The sequence below is a fragment of the Perca flavescens genome, chromosome 15 (assembly GCF_004354835.1).
Source record: "Perca flavescens isolate YP-PL-M2 chromosome 15, PFLA_1.0, whole genome shotgun sequence".
Lineage (NCBI taxonomy): Eukaryota > Metazoa > Chordata > Actinopteri > Perciformes > Percidae > Perca > Perca flavescens.
Genome location: NC_041345.1, coordinates 5,856,654 through 5,876,085, shown reverse-complemented (window position 1 = coordinate 5,876,085; position 19,432 = coordinate 5,856,654). Strand labels below are relative to the sequence as shown.

General features: G+C 41.9%; 1 protein-coding gene across 4 annotated transcripts in view; it reads right to left on the bottom strand.

Moving 5' to 3' along the window:
• Positions 1-605: 605 nt before the first annotated feature.
• Positions 606-19,432, bottom strand: part of LOC114569663 (myocardin-related transcription factor A) — a 37,428-nt gene continuing 18,601 nt past the window's right edge. For all 4 annotated transcript variants that reach the window (XM_028599663.1, XM_028599664.1, XM_028599662.1 and 1 more), the window contains 17 exons: positions 13,978-14,033; positions 13,639-13,714; positions 13,361-13,522; positions 10,772-10,938; positions 10,128-10,244; positions 9,522-9,590; positions 9,197-9,381; positions 8,473-8,662; positions 7,860-8,121; positions 7,573-7,718; positions 6,203-7,147; positions 5,670-5,867; positions 4,871-4,987; positions 2,414-2,563; positions 2,183-2,266; positions 1,834-1,882; positions 606-1,676 (listed from right to left, as the gene is read on the bottom strand). In XM_028599663.1, coding sequence (XP_028455464.1) covers positions 1,126-1,676; positions 1,834-1,882; positions 2,183-2,266; positions 2,414-2,563; positions 4,871-4,987; positions 5,670-5,867; positions 6,203-7,147; positions 7,573-7,718; positions 7,860-8,121; positions 8,473-8,662; positions 9,197-9,381; positions 9,522-9,590; positions 10,128-10,244; positions 10,772-10,938; positions 13,361-13,522; positions 13,639-13,714; positions 13,978-14,033 — 3,524 coding nt within the window. In that variant the 3' untranslated portion in view covers positions 606-1,125. The remainder of the gene's footprint in view (positions 1,677-1,833; positions 1,883-2,182; positions 2,267-2,413; positions 2,564-4,870; positions 4,988-5,669; positions 5,868-6,202; positions 7,148-7,572; positions 7,719-7,859; positions 8,122-8,472; positions 8,663-9,196; positions 9,382-9,521; positions 9,591-10,127; positions 10,245-10,771; positions 10,939-13,360; positions 13,523-13,638; positions 13,715-13,977; positions 14,034-19,432) is intronic.

Genomic DNA, 19,432 nt, shown 5'->3' with positions numbered 1-19,432 from the left:
CCTAATACTGTATCTGAAGTCTCTTTTATATAGACCTTAGTGGTCCCCTAAGACTGGATCTGAAGTCTCTTTTATATAGACCTTAGTGGTCCCCTAATACTGGATCTGAAGTCTCTTTTATATAGACCTTAGTGGTCCCCTAATACTGGATCTGAAGTCTCTTTTATATAGACCTTAGTGGTCCCCTAATACTGTATCTGAAGTCTCTTTTATATAGACCTTAGTGGTCCCCTAATACTGTATCTGAAGTCTCTTTCCTGAAATTCAGTCTTGGTGCAGAATTACAGCCACTAGAGCCAGTCCCACAATGAGCTTTCCTTAGGATGTGCCATTTCTGTATCTATTGAGGAGGAGGGGGGGGGGGCAAGGTGGATGGTGGGGGTGTGGCCTTGACCAACTGCCACTTTGCTCGTTCGAAAGCCAAAATGTCTCTCTCTTTCTCATGGGCGGGCAAAGCAGAGAAAGGGGAGGTAACCTTGCTCCTTATGACCTCATAACAAGCAGATTCCAGATTGGCCCATCTGAGCTTTCATTTTCTCAAAAGCAGAGCAGGATACCCAGGGCTCTGTTTACACCTATCACCATTTCTAGCCACTGGGGGACCATAAGCAGACTGGGGGAACGCATATTAATGTTAAAAAACCTGAAGTTGTCATGCCATGGGACCTTTAACCAAACTTATTTATCTTTCACCTAAACTTTGGTTATTGATTAGCTGAAGTGGGGGTATACTATTGATTATCTTTACTACAAAAGGCAACTAAGGCACTTTGCACTCCTAATTAGACAAAGGTCAAATAAACAGATCTAATCTTTCACTGCAACACGGTGTCAAAAAAAGATGAGATTCATTTATTTGTAAGCTGGCTTAGTTAAAAATGTCTCATCAATTATCGGGTCCAAATCCACAGCAGTCCCTCTCATGTGTTAGCAAAACTGCTTCTAAAGCAGCACAAACAGATGTAGGACCTGCCTAATACGTGTATGTACAAAAATCAATACACCAGCGCGTGAATAAAATAAATGAAGGTCAAAGTGCTTCAAGATTCAATACACCAGTGAAAACATCATTTTTGTGCATGCGTGTGCCTGAGCCCCCATGTTTGTTTTCCCGACTGTTATAGACTATAGGCAGGAGTCCAGGTGTATCTGCAGGTCAACACTGTCCAGGAAGTCCATGGAAAACACACTATGGGGTGTTTGAGGGCACAGCGGGGCAAGTGTAGAGGTTTCCTCTCCCCTCTCTCCTCCCATGGTGAGGTCCAACCAATCCATACCATCTAGCCCTTGCTCCCCGTCCCCTGCCATGCCGAAGGTATCCATGGGAGACGAGGGATGGTCCAGGATGCTGGGGGTGCACAGCATTTGACTGTGGAGGTCATCAATCAACGTCAACAGGCCTCCAGGCTCGACCCCCAGGAGAGGCTTACCGGTGGTGCTTTCCAGAAAGTCTTCCAGGCGTCCACTCCCAGCGCTACCGAGGTGTTGTTTCTCTTCTACGGTGTCGGCCAGAGCCTGAAGCTCAGACTGCATCGAGGAGGCCGACTGTGGGCTGTCACAGCTGGGTGGGACGGGGGGTGATAGCAACAGCTGAAGCGGCGAGGGAGGGGGAGAAGATTGTGGATCTAGACGATCCAGAGAAGGGTCCGTTACTGGTTTAAAGGAGGTCAACGTATCTGAAGTAAAAAAATAAAAATCCACAGAATTTCAAAAATGAAACATTTGGTTGGGCGTGTACTCCCAACACAATAATCATCAAACTGCTGAGTGTAATGTAAAAACAGAAAAGTTATTACACAAAAATACAGATCAGACAATGTTATTGCATCTTACCTCCTGTCTGCAAAATGATGTCAACAAAATCATCGTCATGCTCTGTATCCTGAGGACACACACAGAGGGAACAACACATTACCCTTCAAAACTGTGTGTAAAGTTCACATAGCACACGACACTGGGACACAAGCGCGATGATGTGAAATGATGCAATGCAAAACAACATATCAGACCGGAATGCAGAGCAACGCAGCTTAGCTTAGTATAGGTTAGCAAAATCTAAGAAACACCCCAAGGGCAAAAAAAAAAAAAAAAAAAAAAAAAAAAGAAATCACACATTTTGCATAGTGAACATATCATAAATTTTTTGGCGTAAAGACACAATCAGACATGCAAAGCGTCATACTTTGTTATCAGGCGATGAGGCTGCTGTCTTAATGGAAGCTGGAGACAGAGGACTAAACAAGACATCCAGACTAGGGCACAACTCCTAGAGGAGAGGACAAGAAAGTGAAAGCCAGTTGGATGTGAAAGTTAGATTTTTGTGCATCCAAAGTTGTCACAAAATCCTTCACAATGTGACTGGGTGATACAAGACACACTGAAAGATGATCCATGCCATCTGGAGAGTACTTACAGTTTGAGAGAAAGGTGATGTGGCGTCTTTCCCGGAGGGAGCAGTCTCCTGGTCGTTGAAGAAAGGCTGCAGACTGGGAGGTGCTGACAAACACTGAGCAATGTCCTGCTGAGGCTGCTCCACAGATACCTGGAGTCTCCCATTCTGCGGCTTCAAATCATTACAAAGAGTGGAAAGATAAGTTCTCCTTACAGGGGAACAGTATTCACAGGCAACGGTACTAGTTGTTTTAGTAACATCCAAGTAAAAAGTATTCAGATCCTCTACTTACATGTCAGTAAAATGACTAATACCACACTGTAAAAATACTCTATTACAAGTAAAAGTCCTGCATTGAAAACGTTACTTGAGTAAAAGTATGTAAGTATCATCAGGAAATTGTACTTAAAGTATTAAAAGTAAAAGTACTCAATGCAGAAAAATCGAAGAAACAATCCAAACAGTTCTATGTTTAATCAGTTAACTATTTCAGCTGGACTTGTAGTTGGACTAAACGCGTTATTAACGGCGTTAACGCAAAACCCATTTTAACGGCGTCAATTATTTTATCATGAGATTAATGTTCTTTTTGGCCTAGCAAACTTTGTAGTTTTTTTTTACATGCTGTTGCAACAACTAATAACGTTAGAAAAACTACAACACCACATTGGATCTAGCTAGACCGGAAACAAAACAACAGGCACGCCGCCCACACTTGTTTGGGCTCGCGAGCCGGCCAAAGAGTAGCAGGCTAACGTTACGAGTGAATGGCGAGTGTGAGATGCCGAAATGGAGGCCAATAAGATTCTGAATGGAAAGTTTACTTTTAAAAAGTTGCCAAATGGTTCCATTGACAAGACCAAAGTGATCTGTGTGTTTTGTCGTTGTGAACTGAGCTGTCATCGCAGCACGTCCAGTCTGAAATACCACTTGATGACCAAGCACACAGCTGACCAATTCCAATTCTCCGCCCCCTGGTCAAAGCCAGGCGACAAAAGCAAGCTGATCCACTTTTCCATGTTGATAAGAGCATTAAAATGAGAAAAAAATAATGGGACAAAAAGAAATCAAGGGACATTTAGAATAGATAAAAATGTGCGATTAATTGCGAGTTAACTATGACATTAATGCGATTAATCGCGATTAATTATTTTAATTGTTTGAAAGCACTACTTTATATTGTTGGGTGGTTTCATTTATAATAAAACGTATTTTAAAAATTGCATATGTTTTGTGCGCAAAAATCTTAACTGGTATAAAGTAACTAGTAACTTAAGCTGCCAGGTGAATGTAGTGGAGTAAACAGTACAATATTTCCCTCTGGAATGTAGCGGAATAGACGTAGAAGGTGGCATGAAAAGAAAAGACTCAAATAAAGTACAAGTATCTCAAAATTGTACTTAAGTACAGTACTTGAGTAAATGTACTCAGTTACATTCCACCACTGGTAAATCTGAAATCACAAACGATTCATTGCTATTAAGAGTGTGATAAAAGGGGTACAACGATCAGGTAGACCGCTGATACCAGCAATCAGCATTTTCCACCAAATCTTCACTTCCCAGCACACCTGCCCTCGCCAAGAGATACTGTACATCTCAATTAGCCAAGATGCGATGGAGTTTTTTGTTCCTGCTCTGTTAACAACATAGATCATATTAATGGACGATGTCGTTAGAGTAATTAGCCAAGCAATAGTAATCAGCATCGGGCTAGTGTCAGACACTCTTATCAAAGACTGCTGTCACTGTGTCAGACAGCATACATCATTAATTCCCACCGCTATTGCACTCACTGGAGCACTTCTCTTTCACTCTCATGTTTCATTCTCTCTTTATGGAGCATTAACAGACACTGGTCTGTTAGTGCTCCAGTGACAGAGGCTCCTGGGCCTCTTTGACAATGAGTTGTGTATGTAGTAGGATGAGGGTCCATGAAATGTGTAAAAAGAGACGATTTAACATCTGCTGTTGAGCCATTATTTGTGGTGGCAGAAATGCCCCATCTAGACATTTTAAAAAGCCAGTTAACCTAAGTAGGAAAAACACACACACACACACACACACACACACACACACACACACACACACACACACACACACACACACACACACTTTCTCACTTTCCCCATTTCATAGCTAAAGCAGATTTTGTTTAACGGTTTTGAGATATTAAACTATGAGATTTATGATATCACATACAATGGAGGTGAATGTAACTTTGCACTTGAAGCATTGAAAAATAACATTTGAATGTGGCTTTTCAAAAACATTGTCCTTGTTACTACACAACACACAATCCACACACCTCACCGTGGACACCTTTAATGCAACTACTACAGCACTTTGCTACAAAAAAACGGTCCCATTGGTTCAATATATGACTATTTTAAATCTTTTCCTGTTTTACAAAAGTACTTAAGCTACTTTTGAGTCTGCCTGAAAATTCAGATAATCAATATCTTGCTTTAAATCTCACCTTTGTCTCTTGTTGTTTCAAAAATCCCACGTGCGTGCTTTGTTTGGTCTGATTATCCGCTTTAGGCAGCTGAATGGGGTTGTGGCCGGGGAGCTTGGCTGGAGTGGACTGTAATCGCTAGTGGAAAATGATAAATGTAAACAATTTTGTTAGTATTTGTATTAAAGTGCTGAATATAATAATAATAATAATAATAATAATAATAATAATAATAATAATAATAATAATAATAAAAAGAGTACATCAGCAAAAAATAGCTTTTTTATGAATCAGTCTTTGCATGCACACACACTACTGTATATAATTCTGATCCATAATGCTAACATGGTTGGTATTGATGTTTTGAGATTGTGTACTTCTAATTTGGTAACTGTTTGATCTGTTATTATTAAGCATACAAATGGTCATAAACACATTCCGAGGCACAACAAACTAGACCTCCGCCAAGGCATGCCCTATCTCACAGTGTTAATGCAGTGTGAGTTTTCCCAATCAGGAGCTAATTTTTCAGATTATACTGACACCACAACAATGCAGCACAAATCCCCTATCCTGTAATATTAACAAAAATGAAAAATAATTTGTGTATCAGGTCTGTGATTTGATCTTCTCTTTCTTCCTTGGCCCATGCGACACCCTTCCACCAAGTTTCATAAAAATCATGCCAGTAGTTTTTCTGTAATCCTGCTGGCAGACAGACAAACGAGGCGAGCCAAAAAACATACCCTCTTTGGAGGAGGTAATAATTAATACATTTGGATTTCTTTTTTAAATGAATTGCTAAAAAGGATTCATGTACCTGCAGTGCAATTTGATTGGTTGCTTTGCTCCCAGGTGCATCAGTTCTTTGCTTCTCAGTGATGTGACTGGTCAGTGCGATCAGGAAGTGGTTGCCGTTGCCGTCGGTGACCAGAGTCGGGGTGGAGTCGCTCTTGGGGAGATCCTGTTGGAAAGTGGGGGCTGAGCCTGACTGCTGGTTGAAGGACGCTTGAGATACCTGTACAAAAACCCACAATAACTTTTAGAGGAAGAATTTTCGCCAAAAAAAAGCAGCTTAAACTAATTAAATGCTGGCCAGCTGCGCTTATTATTACATCACATTACATGTCAATTAGCTGACGCTTTCATCCAAAGTGACCTCCAATTAAGTGCTTTCAACTTTGAAGGTGCAATTCTATAAATTGTTATATTGTTACAGTCTATAAATTGTAAAATCTGACCAGATCAGGAGACCATTAGCGTTAGCATCCCTAACTGCAGAACTGGCATTATGAGTAGATCTGACACCAAAGTCTATGCAGTGTAAAGGATATTGTAAAACCCATTTCTGACCTGTAGGGACTTCTGTTGCGCCTGTTGTTTCTGCTGTATTACCACCTGTTGTTTAATCTGCTGCTGCAAAAACGACTTTTGTTGCTTCAGTAGAATCTGTTGGTTCGTCTGCATCTGCTGGTGATGTTGTTTCAACTGTTGATGCTGTTGTTGGGACCGCAACAGTTGCTGCTGCTGGAGTTGCTTGTGCTGCTGCTTGTGAGATTTCCTTTTTCTCTGCTGAGAAAGTTTCTGCAGGTTCTCCGGCGTCTGACTGTGGTTCTGATTCATCTGCTGCTGGTTCTGAAGGTTTAGCTGTTGCTGTAGCACAAGTTTCTGTATGGCCTGTTGCTGTAACAGCTGCAGAGCGGCTTGCTGCAGACGTGCATGTTGTTGTTGTTGGTTTGTCTGTGTGCTCCTTTGCTCTGGCTGCAGTAATCCACGAGTGTCTGGTAATTGCGTAGTTGTCTCACACTCCACTCCATCTGCCTCGATGACTTCCTGTTTGACAGTTACCTTGCTGACATCCATCTCGCATGAAACGGATGACGGTGGAGGGGGGAATTGTGGATGGCCACATGAGAGAGGGACACTGGGCTTATCAGGAGGTTCTTGTTTAACTCTTACAAGAACCAGTGGCTCTGGTCCTCCTCCTCTGTTCCCTTGCTCCAGCTGCATCCTCAACACCTCCACCAGCCTCTGGTTCTGCCTCAGCAACCTGGTCAACTCCACTATCTGCTTGTCTTTTTCCAGCAGCAACCGGTCTTTGTCCATAGTCACTACTGGAGCTGTGGTTGTAGTGGTACGGGTTGCTGAGGGAGCCAGGTAATGGTTCTGCAGAGAGGCCGGCTTTAAAGCGAATCGACAAGGCGCCGGGGTGGAACACTTTGGCTCTTCTTTAATGTTGGTTGCAAGCTGAGCAGCTGAACATGGCTGTATGCTCGCCTGGCTGAGAGGTGAACTCATCTGGACAGAAAGAGAGAAAATAAAAATAGGTAAACAAATGAAAAGAAAAGACAAGTGCAAGAGCTTAAGACTATAGACTCTAGACTATAGATGTAAACTGAGAGCCTACAGACATGCTAGAGCTAAATGCTGACGTCTATATGCTAACATGCTCATAATGACAATGTTAACATGCTGATGTTGAGCAGGTATAATGTTTACCATGCTCACCACCTTCGTTTAGCATGTTGGCATTCGGACATTTGCTAATCAGAACAATTAGCACAAAGTACAGCTGAGGTTGAAGGGAATGTTTATGTTAGTTTTGCAGGTATTTGGTCATAAACCAAAGATTTGGACAAATTAATGTAATTAATGTAAAATGAATTGCATTCAAGGATTCAAGAATGTATTATTGTCAACAAGAACAACAACAAAAATCAGACCATTTCCATCAAGGGGTCGCTTTTAAAGCTGGTATCTTCTGGGCTCATGGCGCCTGGGGAGCGGTCAGAGGGGGGGAGTGAGGCGGTTTGGGGGGAGACGGTGCCACCACACGTCATGAGCTGCTGAGGAGTGGCTGCGCTGCTACCTGCATCAGGTATACAGAGGTTAAGAAAGTACAGAGACAATGCATTATGTTTTCTACATCTTCCTTATCTTTAACACTTGTTTACATCATTCTGTGAAAAGGTGATGGAGGAAGTACAGGTACATTTTCTGCTCGACTAACCGGTCCGAGAAGATGTCTGATGGCACTGAAACTGAAACCATTGCTGTTGTAGTGATGTGTTGTTGGCGGTGGTTGCAGCACTTTTGGAGGATTTTGCTGTTCCTTCAGCCCCTGGCCCTGTGGCACCCCCTGCTGTTGGAGACGAGGTAGTGTCACTGACTCCATTCAGCTCCTGGTAGGTCCTCAGCCTCTCAATTAGGTCGTTTTTGGTTCCGGAGACCGGCAAGCTGCGCAGCTTCAACTCAGACTTCAATTCTGCGACCTGACAGAAGACGAAGTAAAAGAGATATTGAGATTGAAAGAGCGAGGAAAAGCAAAGAGATGAGGACTGATATCAGAGGAAAGAAGAGCGAAAACCAAAAAGACTGCATAATCCATCACTGTCCCTTTCTTTGTCAGCTCTGAGTTGGCAGGCCACTTTTCTGAGACAACATTTTGTTAACGTAGAATCGTTTACATATGTCAACTTCTATACACCAGTTACTTCATTGACTCATATCTTGTAGACAGCAGAGATAGCTATTGCTCTTCACTGTACTGACAGAATAAGACATAAGATCATGAACTAACCATGTAGTTTTCTTTGGGATTTTTATGTTTCTGTGAGGCTAACCTTCATTTCATCCAGGTTTGGGGGTAGAAACGTTGGTTTTGGCCCACGTATAGGAGCAGAACTCTGACAGCTGTGACTGCCCTGGTTAGAGGGAGCTGTTGAAGGAGCAGCGAAAGGTCGAGGTGGGGAGGAGGTAGTCGTGGAATTGGAGGAGGAAGAGGAAGACGGCTGCTGACCTGTCTGAATCTGTCTGTTGGGGAGAAAGTCAAAGGGGAGGAAGAAGATAATGATCTCTACAGTCTTTAGACAATGAAATACTTTTACAGAAGATACCAGCGCCTCAGTTTTAAATAGGGGTGTTGAAATTTATCATTGAATCGATGCATTGTGATGCGGACGTGGATGATTCTGCATCGATGCAGTGAAAGACAATAATCGATTATTGTCTTCTGATGTTTCTCTGTGATTTTCTGTTTGCTGCTCAGACTCCGCTATATTCAGGAAGCGTCTTTTTTAAGGGCAGATGCAATACAAATGGGATTTCATATATATCTGACTGCTTGAATTTGAAAACCATGTGTAACAATGTATATTCAATTTGAGGAGGTGACGCATCGTGATATTGCATCATATCGAATCGTTGACAGGATAATCGTTATCGAATTGAATCGTGAGACCAGTGAAGATTCACACCCCTAGTTTTTAACACCACCTTGAATTGCGTTTCTCCCAGGTGGTACTACACACTACAAGCTCGACCATCCACAAAAGAATAGGTACATACTTTGGTGGTGCAGGCAGGATGGCGTGGTAGTTATAGTGCTGCTGCTGCTGATTGAGAATCTGGAGCTGCAAGAAGAGCTGCTGCTGCTGCAGGATTTTGGCATAAGACGAATCCAGATGGGGAGGAGGCTCTTTATCTCCCTTCTGGTCAGGAGGGATGTACTCATGGTACTTTAACTTTTTAATCTAGAAGGCAACACACACGTTTCCTCTTAGGTTTGGGTTTACTGGTTCATTGAAATGCTAGCATTAGTATTCATTTACTACCTCTTTGAGCATTAGCAACAGTATAGTCTGCATGTCTAAAAACAGAAACAAAACCCTACCTTTGGCTTGTTGTCCTTAGGTTTCTTGTGTCTCTGTGCAGAGCGGTCAGAGTTTGGTTTAGGCTGGGACTGAAAAAAAAGAGAAGGGATACTGGTACGTGTGCACCGTAAACTTTTATACAACAACATCAATCAATGTAAGTCCAGCATTCACTCTCCATATACTGCAGCTCTTTTTTTGGTCTCTACCAACTCCTGAGGGAAATATCTGTCTCTTTAGCTGCTAAAAGCTCCACTATGTCCACCAGCTGGTCCCTCACTTTGTCTGTCTACTGTTTGGTTTTGGGTAGGTAGCATGAAGAGGGTTTTTGTTGAAAACCGCTGATTGATGACAGGTTGATCATAAAACCAAAAAACAATGAACTGAAAGACGCTATACGTAGTGGAACAGCAGAGATGGGTGAGAATCTTGTGTTCAAGTTCTGTATTGCATGCCCATTTTTCTTTCTGCTCATCGCTACAAGTGGCAGCTGTCTTATTACACAAAGTCATCTGATCCATTGTTAATATAAAAGCAGCTTGAAATCAGAGGATCAAGCACATGTTTTCTTTCCCAGACACTTTTACACCTTTATTGTTTAGTTGGCCTTGACCGATGTCACCTACCTTGATCTGTGAGGTCACCCCTGTCCTCTGGGCAGATGATGCCGCCGTCCCATTGGTCAACTTGAATGAGGGGGAGGATCCAGAGATTGGTGGGAGAGCAGGAGCAGGGGGAGAAACCTAATTGGTAAGATGAAAATATACTGTAAATGAGCAACACTAATCACTGGCTACACCATGGCCTTACGTAGAACTAGACCAATAAATTAACCAGGCAAATAAATCGCGCCATATTAGTCTTAGTAGTTTTACATTTTATTACCAACTTGTATATACGTTTGTAAATTCTTTCCTTTGTTTTTTATTTGTTCTTGTATTCTATCATATTTATTATTTCTTGTATATTCTGTATGTGTGCTGTGTGTCTGACATTTTGCTGCTGTAGCACTGACATTTCCCAATTTGGGATCAATAAAGTCTATCTAATCTAATCTATAAAAAACTCCTGTCCAGGCTATCGATGTATGACCTATACTTACTATACTTAAGTCTGCCATTCTACAACTAAAGTTTAGTTCAGATGACGCTCCATGCTACATACGAGTTTGCTATTGTAACAGAATTCAACTTCTACTCATGTTTGATAATCTTGCATCCATGACACATGTTAGTCACACTATCTCACCCTTTCTCCAGAGTGATCCTACCTGTGTAGGAGATGGGATGCTGCTCTCAGCCAGCGTCTCAGGTGGGGAGGGCAGAGGAAGCAGGCCCAGAGGAGACTCCTGGCCCATGGGCTGTTCTGGAGACAGACTGTAAATGCTGTCCTCATCACACGATGAGTTATCACCTGAAGCCTTTGGAAACCGTGTCTCTAAGAAGGAGAGGAGGGAGGAAATGGTTGATATCTAGGCATATGAAAACGTAATGCAACTTGTTTTTTTGTTTTTTAACAAAAGGAAACATCTACTGCATCTGTATCACCTGCCTTGCAGGGCCACGACAATTAGAGCAAGCTTTTATCACCTGCACTTACAATCCAAACTTACTGCACTGTGCCACTGAACTAACAACCTGTGAGCATCCTTAAAGTCAGCCAAAATCACCAGCATGTCCTCTATGGGTTTCAGCAAATGCATCACTGCTTGTGTGTGTCAAGTCCTATAAAAGTCTATACAAAAATACACACAGCAAGCTCCTTCTCTGATGTCCGCCCTCAGCCAGTGTATTTATGTGATGGCTGCTGCAGAGTAACCTAAATGCGTGTCCTCTCTGCCTGCAGATCGTGCCCATAACACACTGTTTTAGATGCTATCTTTACTGAGAATAATGCTTCTGTCCACAGTATGGCAAAGAGGAGCCGAGCTTTAGCTCAGTGATAGTTTTCATTCATCTAAGTTCACTTTCAGTGCAGACAAATAAGGCTGGCCACCTCATTCATGCCGGTTTTAATGTAACAGATGGCGTTTCTCTAAGGAATGGTGTTATGCTGAGAATTCTGCGTAATTTATGATATGAATACATTAACTGTTTATGTGAGGGCTCCTCCTGTTTATGCCAGCCTTCTGTGCTACTAATGGTATTCTCCTTACAACGTGTTTTCCAGGCTACAAATAAACTAATTGAATGTTTAAAAAAAAACAAGTGTATAAATCTGGCAAAGTATTTAAAAAAACAACTGCGTAAAACAAGGACTAATGTTTCCATATCAGCCAGCATCAGGTTGAAACGTCCTCCAGCACAGGAATGAATCCAAGTCGTGGTTCTCCAGCTAATTTTTCCCTCAGGGATATCACATAATGATATCATTATTAAGCAGACTTTTGAGCCTTTACAGAGATTTAAGGTAAAAAAAGGTAGCTGCCAAAATACGCTGGACTAGGATAGAGACTTTTCTTTTGCTGGTGGATGTGTGTTATTTAATTAAAGAAGCTGCTTTGGGCTGCAGCAGACCGCTATGTAAAATACACCGCTGGTCATTAATCCAACATCAGCAGGCAATGATGAAAAGACAACATGGGGCTGATTTAATACCCTGTGATCCAATAATGTGATGGCTTCTCGACTGCTGTGCTGTGCCAGTGTGATGTTTGTATCTGTGCATGTCAACTCTGTGTAATTCTTGTGTTCTCCAGTGCTCATACAATAAAGGCCCAGTAATGCAATTGTGTTTATTGTGCGGCAGTGACAGAGATGGATAATCCGCTGACACTGTACATTATTGTAATCTCAGCGTTCTTTCGTCCACACTTCAATCAAGCAGATGGACCCACCGTCTCTGATCTCATCATCTAATGTCTAACAGCACTGGACTAAAGATATACAATAAAAGTTAGACAGTACTGCAGTTCTTTTATTGTTGCTGTTATAATGGAAAATGGTGAAATTGGGGCCATTATATCTGTCACTATGCCCAAATTGCAACTGATTAAAGTCCCATGCATTCATTTAGAGTCCTATCTCTTCAATTAATATATAATAATTCTCCTAATAAAAACTAATGGGTTTTATTAACAGACAGTGTGGCCATTTAACACCGACAGCAAAGAGGGAAGAGTCCGTCAAGCAGGGATGGAAGAGCATACATGATTTACTATATCCTAGTTTAACATTTGTGGCTGTTTGAAGCATGAATACCCAGGTGGAGGGGGGGTTTGTGTGTAATGTGGTTGTTTTGTACATATTGGATGGGAATGCGTATATGTTTCACGTGTGTCTCGCCAGGCATCTGTGTGAATGGCGAGCACAGCTGAGACATCTGAGATGGAGCATCAGTATGTTTATGATAGCTGGAGGAGGGGGCCAGGAGGGACATCCTGTCAGGGGCCTAAAACTGTGGGTGTGTTGTGATATATTACACGTTTACATTTATATCACACCTCCTTCCACCACATACACGCAGGACATATTTTATAGGGGTGTGCAAATTTTTTTTTTTTTAAATCGATGCACATTCAAATCGCGGTTCACGCTCTACTTTTTAATTTTTTTTATTGTATGTCTACTGCAATCACATGGGAAAAGTAACTACATTTACATACTGTGAATCGTTTTTTTTAAAATGGAGAATCGTTTTTAAATTAAAAATTGATTTATAATCGAATTGTGAGCCTAAAAATTGATATCGAATCGAAACATTTTCTGAATTGTGCACCCCTAATATTTTATCTAAAAAGGTGTATTTAGTATACAGTCTACAGCCAAAGCTTGTTCCTGCCACATTGTTGGTGTTGCAGGTGTTCAAGGTAAAGGAGCCAACGGTCAGCTTCATAAAACCTAAATAATGCCTGGCTTACCTATGATGGCCTGTTTAATGCTGGAGTGAACAGGTAGGATGTTTTTGTGGATCAGCTCCATGGGCCCCGGCCGGTGGGAGATCTTATCGTTCAAATCATCGGCAAGGCGAGCTCGCTTCAGCTGCATCTGCTTTGCCTGAAGTGACGGCTCTGCTGAGGTCTCTGGAGGCATGCAGAAATCAAACAATTTTATTTTAGGATTCTTAAAGGTTATTTGTCAGAAATGCCTAGAGTCCAGAAAGACAAACAGGAAGGAGGCTATACGTGGTGGTACTCACCCTCGAGGATGTGCATCCTGATCAGTTCGGAACGCTCCGGTCGACTCCTGATCTTCCTCTTGAGATAGTCCTCAGTCTGGAGAAAGAGAGACAACAACATTGAGACACTCACTCACGTCTAGAGTTATACCAACTGCCTACCATTTTTCCAAAGCTTATTCTCTTCCCAACATGGCCGTATCTCAACGCTTATTTGTCATTTCCAGCCCTTCTATATAACATCATTATTCAACAGTTGCTATAAGGATCTCAGATGTTACAAAGCTGAGAGAGATTGAATGTCTGCTTGAAACAGGCCAGTTTGGACTCCAGTGACTGATTCGAGGATGGCGTACTCACCCGTGCTCGTTCCAAGCTCCGTCTCTGTTCGTGGAAGGCAGCTGAACTTTTCAGGGCTTGAAGAATAAAGAGTGAGAGCAGAGCAAAAATGGAGAGAAAGAGGACATTAAGATGGCAGTGTGTACATTCATGCCACTGAGGGAGAGCAAAATGGCTCTGAATGGCTCTTTGCTTCTACAGTTCAGCTTGAATAAGTTTACTAATGGTGCTCTTTTCCTTTTCCACATTTTGAGTGCCATGTCAGTGTAGTTAATGCTTGCTCAGACTCACATAACAACAACAACAACAACAAAATACACAACAGCCTGGGCAGTGGTCCCATTATCAGGTAAAGGGAGACATGGGATGGACACTGAGGGTTCCAGTCCAACAAGCCTCTTCACAGCAGTGGAATTTATAGAATCTGTACAGCATTCACAAATGACTCAAGCAAGACTTGCTGTAGGCCTATGATTATGCAAAAACCCAGGGATTAGTGGTGCTGCATACCTAAAAGCCTAAAGCGTTGTGATGACACCGAAATGCTGAGTTAAATGCAGCTTATCAGTACAGGCATTATGATTTTGTTTCTAAAACAAGAATCTAAACCTCAAACTATTAAATAATGTTATATTGAATGTAATGAATACATATACAGGCAGGTTATTGAGTAGCAATGTAAACAACTTGAGCATGATGGGGATCAGTGTAAAGGCCATCACACAAGTAGATAAAATCATGCACTTTATTAACACCATTTAAGATTTGATCTGCTCAATGACACTTTAAGGTGTCAGAAACCGAGGAAGAGGCTGTAAGATAAGACGTTTTAGGAAGTTATTATGGTATTTATCATAGATTAATTGTTGGTGTAAACCATAGACTGTATAAAAGAAGTGAGCGTAGCCACAGTGACGTCACCCATTGGTTTGTGGACGCCTTCATCGTCTACTTTAAAATAAATGGGACCATAGTTTACAAAATGAACATCATGTTGTATTGAAGAAGACTTGAAACTAGCGATTGAGACCATGAATTAATTATGAAAACGTTCACTAAGGTAATAAATCAAGTGAGAAGTAGGGTCATTTTCTCATAGACTTCTAAACAATCGGACTTCTCTTTGCAACCAGTGGAGTAGCTACTATTATAAAATGTGGTGTACGATGAAATGAGTCTTGTGGGTTGGGATGTATATATCAAGTTATAACATGTACTTCCAATCTTTTGTTCATCATATTGTTGCATATTGATGCATGCAGATAAAATGATATATGAAAGTGCCAGACAACTAAAGCAAGCTAACTATCTCTGAGTGCTACACAAACACACATGCAGGATATGCACACCGAAATGTTTGTCATTGTCGTGGCTCTCCCGTCAGCACAATGGAATTGAAATGATCCAATGACTAAGAAGTTAATGAGGGTGTCCACATCCATATTGGGTGGGCAGCGTGTTATTCGTAGCCCTTTGCATTACAGCTCCACAACTTCAGGACAATACTGTTGCCTGGTTTATATCTCAAACATACAGTCAATGCAACCAAGAACTTTTTAATGGCTAAACAGTGGGTTATTTGTGACCAAGTCAGTCACCAATGACTGCAGTACACCTCGCACCCATGTATGGAAGTAAACACCCTCAAATTAAAACTGAGAGTCAGCACTTTCATTTCACAGTCTCATTTCAAGTGCACTAGACACAGACACACACAGACAGACAGACAGACAGACAGACACACACAGACACACAGACACACACACGCACACCCTGGGGGAAAACTGCTGGTACCTGCTTAAGCCTGAGTTCACGTCGCTGAGCACAGTCGCACTGCTGGTACACACTCATTCTTGCACACCCTGGGGACATTAACCCTCTTAGACCTCTAATCACCCATCCACAAGGGAGATTGAACCTGCCTGTCAGTCAGCTACATGGAAAATGAGCGATGGGATGGCAGGATAGATAGATGGATGAGCACAAAATGAGGTTTTTGGAAGTGGGGACGGGAAGTGAAAGGGATGGAAATAGATAGAAGGAAGATGGAGAATCAGAAAAACGAATGCGGGCAAGACGGGGAGAGAAGATAAATGGAGAGAGGCAGCTGGAAGAAAAATGGAACAACAGACCGAAGGGCAACTGAAGAGGAGGAAAATAGAGAGTGGTTGGATGAGGTCAGAGAGAAAAGACCCCATTATGTGCATGAGTGGCTGCATCATGGCTTCTTGCCACCCCGCAACCAGCATTCCCTGGTCTTTAAACTTTGAGAACATGACGTAGCATCACTTCCTCTGGCAGTGGTTGTGTTTTTATTTTCGGCCTGCAGCTGACCTGGGCTTTGTTTTTTCTTATGTACTAACCGACTAGCTTGTTGAATAAAAAAAAACTCTCCTGTATAATATTCTCCTGTATATTACTTTACTTTACAGTCCATTTAAACTGTGTGAACTATTTGTCATCCTCATAAAATAGCCACAAAATTACTAAAATATTACTGCAATCTTCAACAAAACATGTCAAGTTTGTTGCGGGCACTACATACATAGACCAGAGATGTAGCCATTTCATATGTGAGAACATTGTGAGAGCTGCTCCAGATCCACCAGAAAGTGTAAATCTAGTACTGTGCTCTTTTTATTGCTCTTGCTGACAGATATTTGGAAAAGGCTTTACCAGCGCATTAAGGTTTAGCTTAGCTAACCTGATAACCATGTGTAGATGAGCATGAACTGAGAAACATTTTTAAGCATCTGAGAAGTGTATAAATAACCTGATGATAGGCAGGGTATCACACTGTGGGCTTATTATAGCACTGAGTCAAATGAACACCACCTAACCACACACCACAGTCCCACAGCTAATGGAAGAAAAAGAAGCTTTCTCTACACAAAGCAGGCATTTGAAAGATTATTTTGGATGGGTATACAGTGAGAGGGAGAATCGAGAGACGGTGAGTGACAAAAAGACATGGGTGGACAGAGGATGAGGGCACAGAGAGAGGGAACCATCACTATTGCTAAGAGAGGTCAAGTGGGAGAAAAAAAAGAAATGAACGGAAGGAGGAGATGAGTCAGAGAGGGAGCGCAGCGATACAGAGATGGAAGTTGTAGAGATGTTGTGCTCTAGTGTGGTGTGCTCTAGTGTGGTGATCACTGCCGTTCTACAGTGTGTGCTGTCTCTCATCCAACTGTCTACGTTAGAGACTACGGGGACAATGATAAAGGTCATGTAACACAAGAAGGTAGCCTGAATGTCTGTGGCTAATTGTTCTGCCACGTCCCTGCTCTGACATCAACCACATTAAAACCTGAAGGTAACCATTTCGAAATTACATTACATTACCTTACAAAGCGACTTCCATTAAGTGCGATCAACCATGAAGGTACAAACTCCGGACAGCAAGAATCAAGTGCAAGCACATTAGCTTCAAATAAGTCAAATCCCAAAGAGTCACATGTAAGTGTAACTGTACAGTAAGTGCAAGTACCGTATTTTCCGCACTATAAGGCGCACTGGATTATAAGGCGCACCTTCAATGAATGGCCTATTTTAGAACTGTTTTCATATATAGGGCGCACCGGATTATAAGGCGCATAGAATAGAAGATACTGCAGTCAAACGTTTGACTGGGGTTGCGTTGTGCATCCACTAGATGGAGCTGTGCTAAAGGGAATGTCAACAAAACAGTCAGATAAAGTCAAACTTTATTAAGCGTTCTGACAACTCCGTTCACTCCCATGGTAACGTTGTTCAAACGTTAATGAATGTCATGCCCATATTGCATATCAATCGAATTGTCTGCTCATTGTCTAAAAAGATAGACGGGTCTCATAGCATTTAAATCTAAGTCGTCTGAGAAAATGCCGATCGTCTCAACGTGGTCCCTGACATGTCATCGGCTTGTCTGCTTCCATTGGCCATGGAAATACCATTTTGTTGCTGAAAGGACAACGAAAACAGGTATGGATGCACTCTCGACACCTGCGCAGATTACGGATGAATTGTTTTATTTTCTGTTACTTTGTAACAGTTGTGTAACTGCTATAAATCATCTTATGCTTTGTATGTGGGCTTAAATTAATCATTAGAGGCTAAGCTTTCAATTGGTGTGTCGCATGGCTGTATATTTTGAAGATTTAATGCTTTAAAGTTATAAAAACGCAAATGAGTGGAAGTTTTATCGAGGTTACAGCGACGCAGTGTCCCGTCAACGGGACAGTGATCCTTGAGATGTCGATCCATATTTAAGGCGCTCCGGATTATAAGGCGCACTGTTGTTTTTTTGAGAAAATTAAAGGCTTTTAAGTGCGGAAAATACGGTACATTTTTTTTCATTGTTTTATTTTTTTTAATCCACGGTGCAGTCAAAAGAGATGTGTTTTTAGCTTTTGGCGGAAGATGTTTAGACTTTTGGCTGTCTTGATGTCAACGGGGAGCTTGTTCCACCATTTAGGAACCAGGACAGCAAACAGTCAGGATTTCGTTGAGTGATTGGGTGTCCCTCACAGCGAGGGAGCAGCAAGAACGTTGGCCGATGCAGAGCGGAGTGAACAGGCTGGGGATGTGTAAGGTCTGACCAAGTCCTGGGCCTGATCCGTTCGTGACACGGTATGCAAGTACTAGTGTAGCTTGTAACTTGAAGCTGATGTGGGCAGCAACTGGTAACCAGTGAAGGGAGGGTAGCTCAATCGGCAGTCAAACATGTGGTCAATGGCAAAAAAACAACGGCCCAAATGGCCTCTCCGTTGTCTTTACATAAGCATCTCTGTTCTGTTTAGATTGCAAATGCTATCAGCAGGGCTTGTTGAGAAATACTGTAATTCCCCTTAACACTGCAGGAGACATGACACAGGGACAAAACAAGCACCTAATCAAGCAACGAGCCTTTGGTTAAGGAGCGTAGAGAGGCGTAGGCTAATTGGATGAGACCATGCGACCAAAACATTTTGATCTCCGTCCCCTCCAGTTTCTACAAAGAAACACAAGTGCCAAGACAGACAAGAGCTGTGATAACACCTCTGGTCACACTTGGCCTGATCACAGCTATACTGTCTCTCTGACTCTCTTACACCCACATGGGTATATCAGGGTTTCTGAAGGTTATACCAAGGCAAATTTAAGACTTTTTAAAAACCATTATGAATTACGTTTAAGACCTTTATCACAACATCAACTCTTTTGCTTTTTTTCAAGCCTCTAAACTTGCACTTCCCTGTAGCTGTAGAATAAAATCCGTTTTATGTCTGTTGTACAATCTGCAAGAGACTCGCACCAATAACACGAAAGCAGATTGGCTGCAATATAAATTACATGTAGGTCTCATTTGTATACAGCGAAATTATATTTGGACTAGCGAAAGAAAGAACAACAACATGACAGCATTTTTAAAAATGAGCATAATGAGGTAGTGTTGCATTGACGATTATACAATTTTAGACTTTTTAAGACCATGCGGAAACCCTGATATACTCAC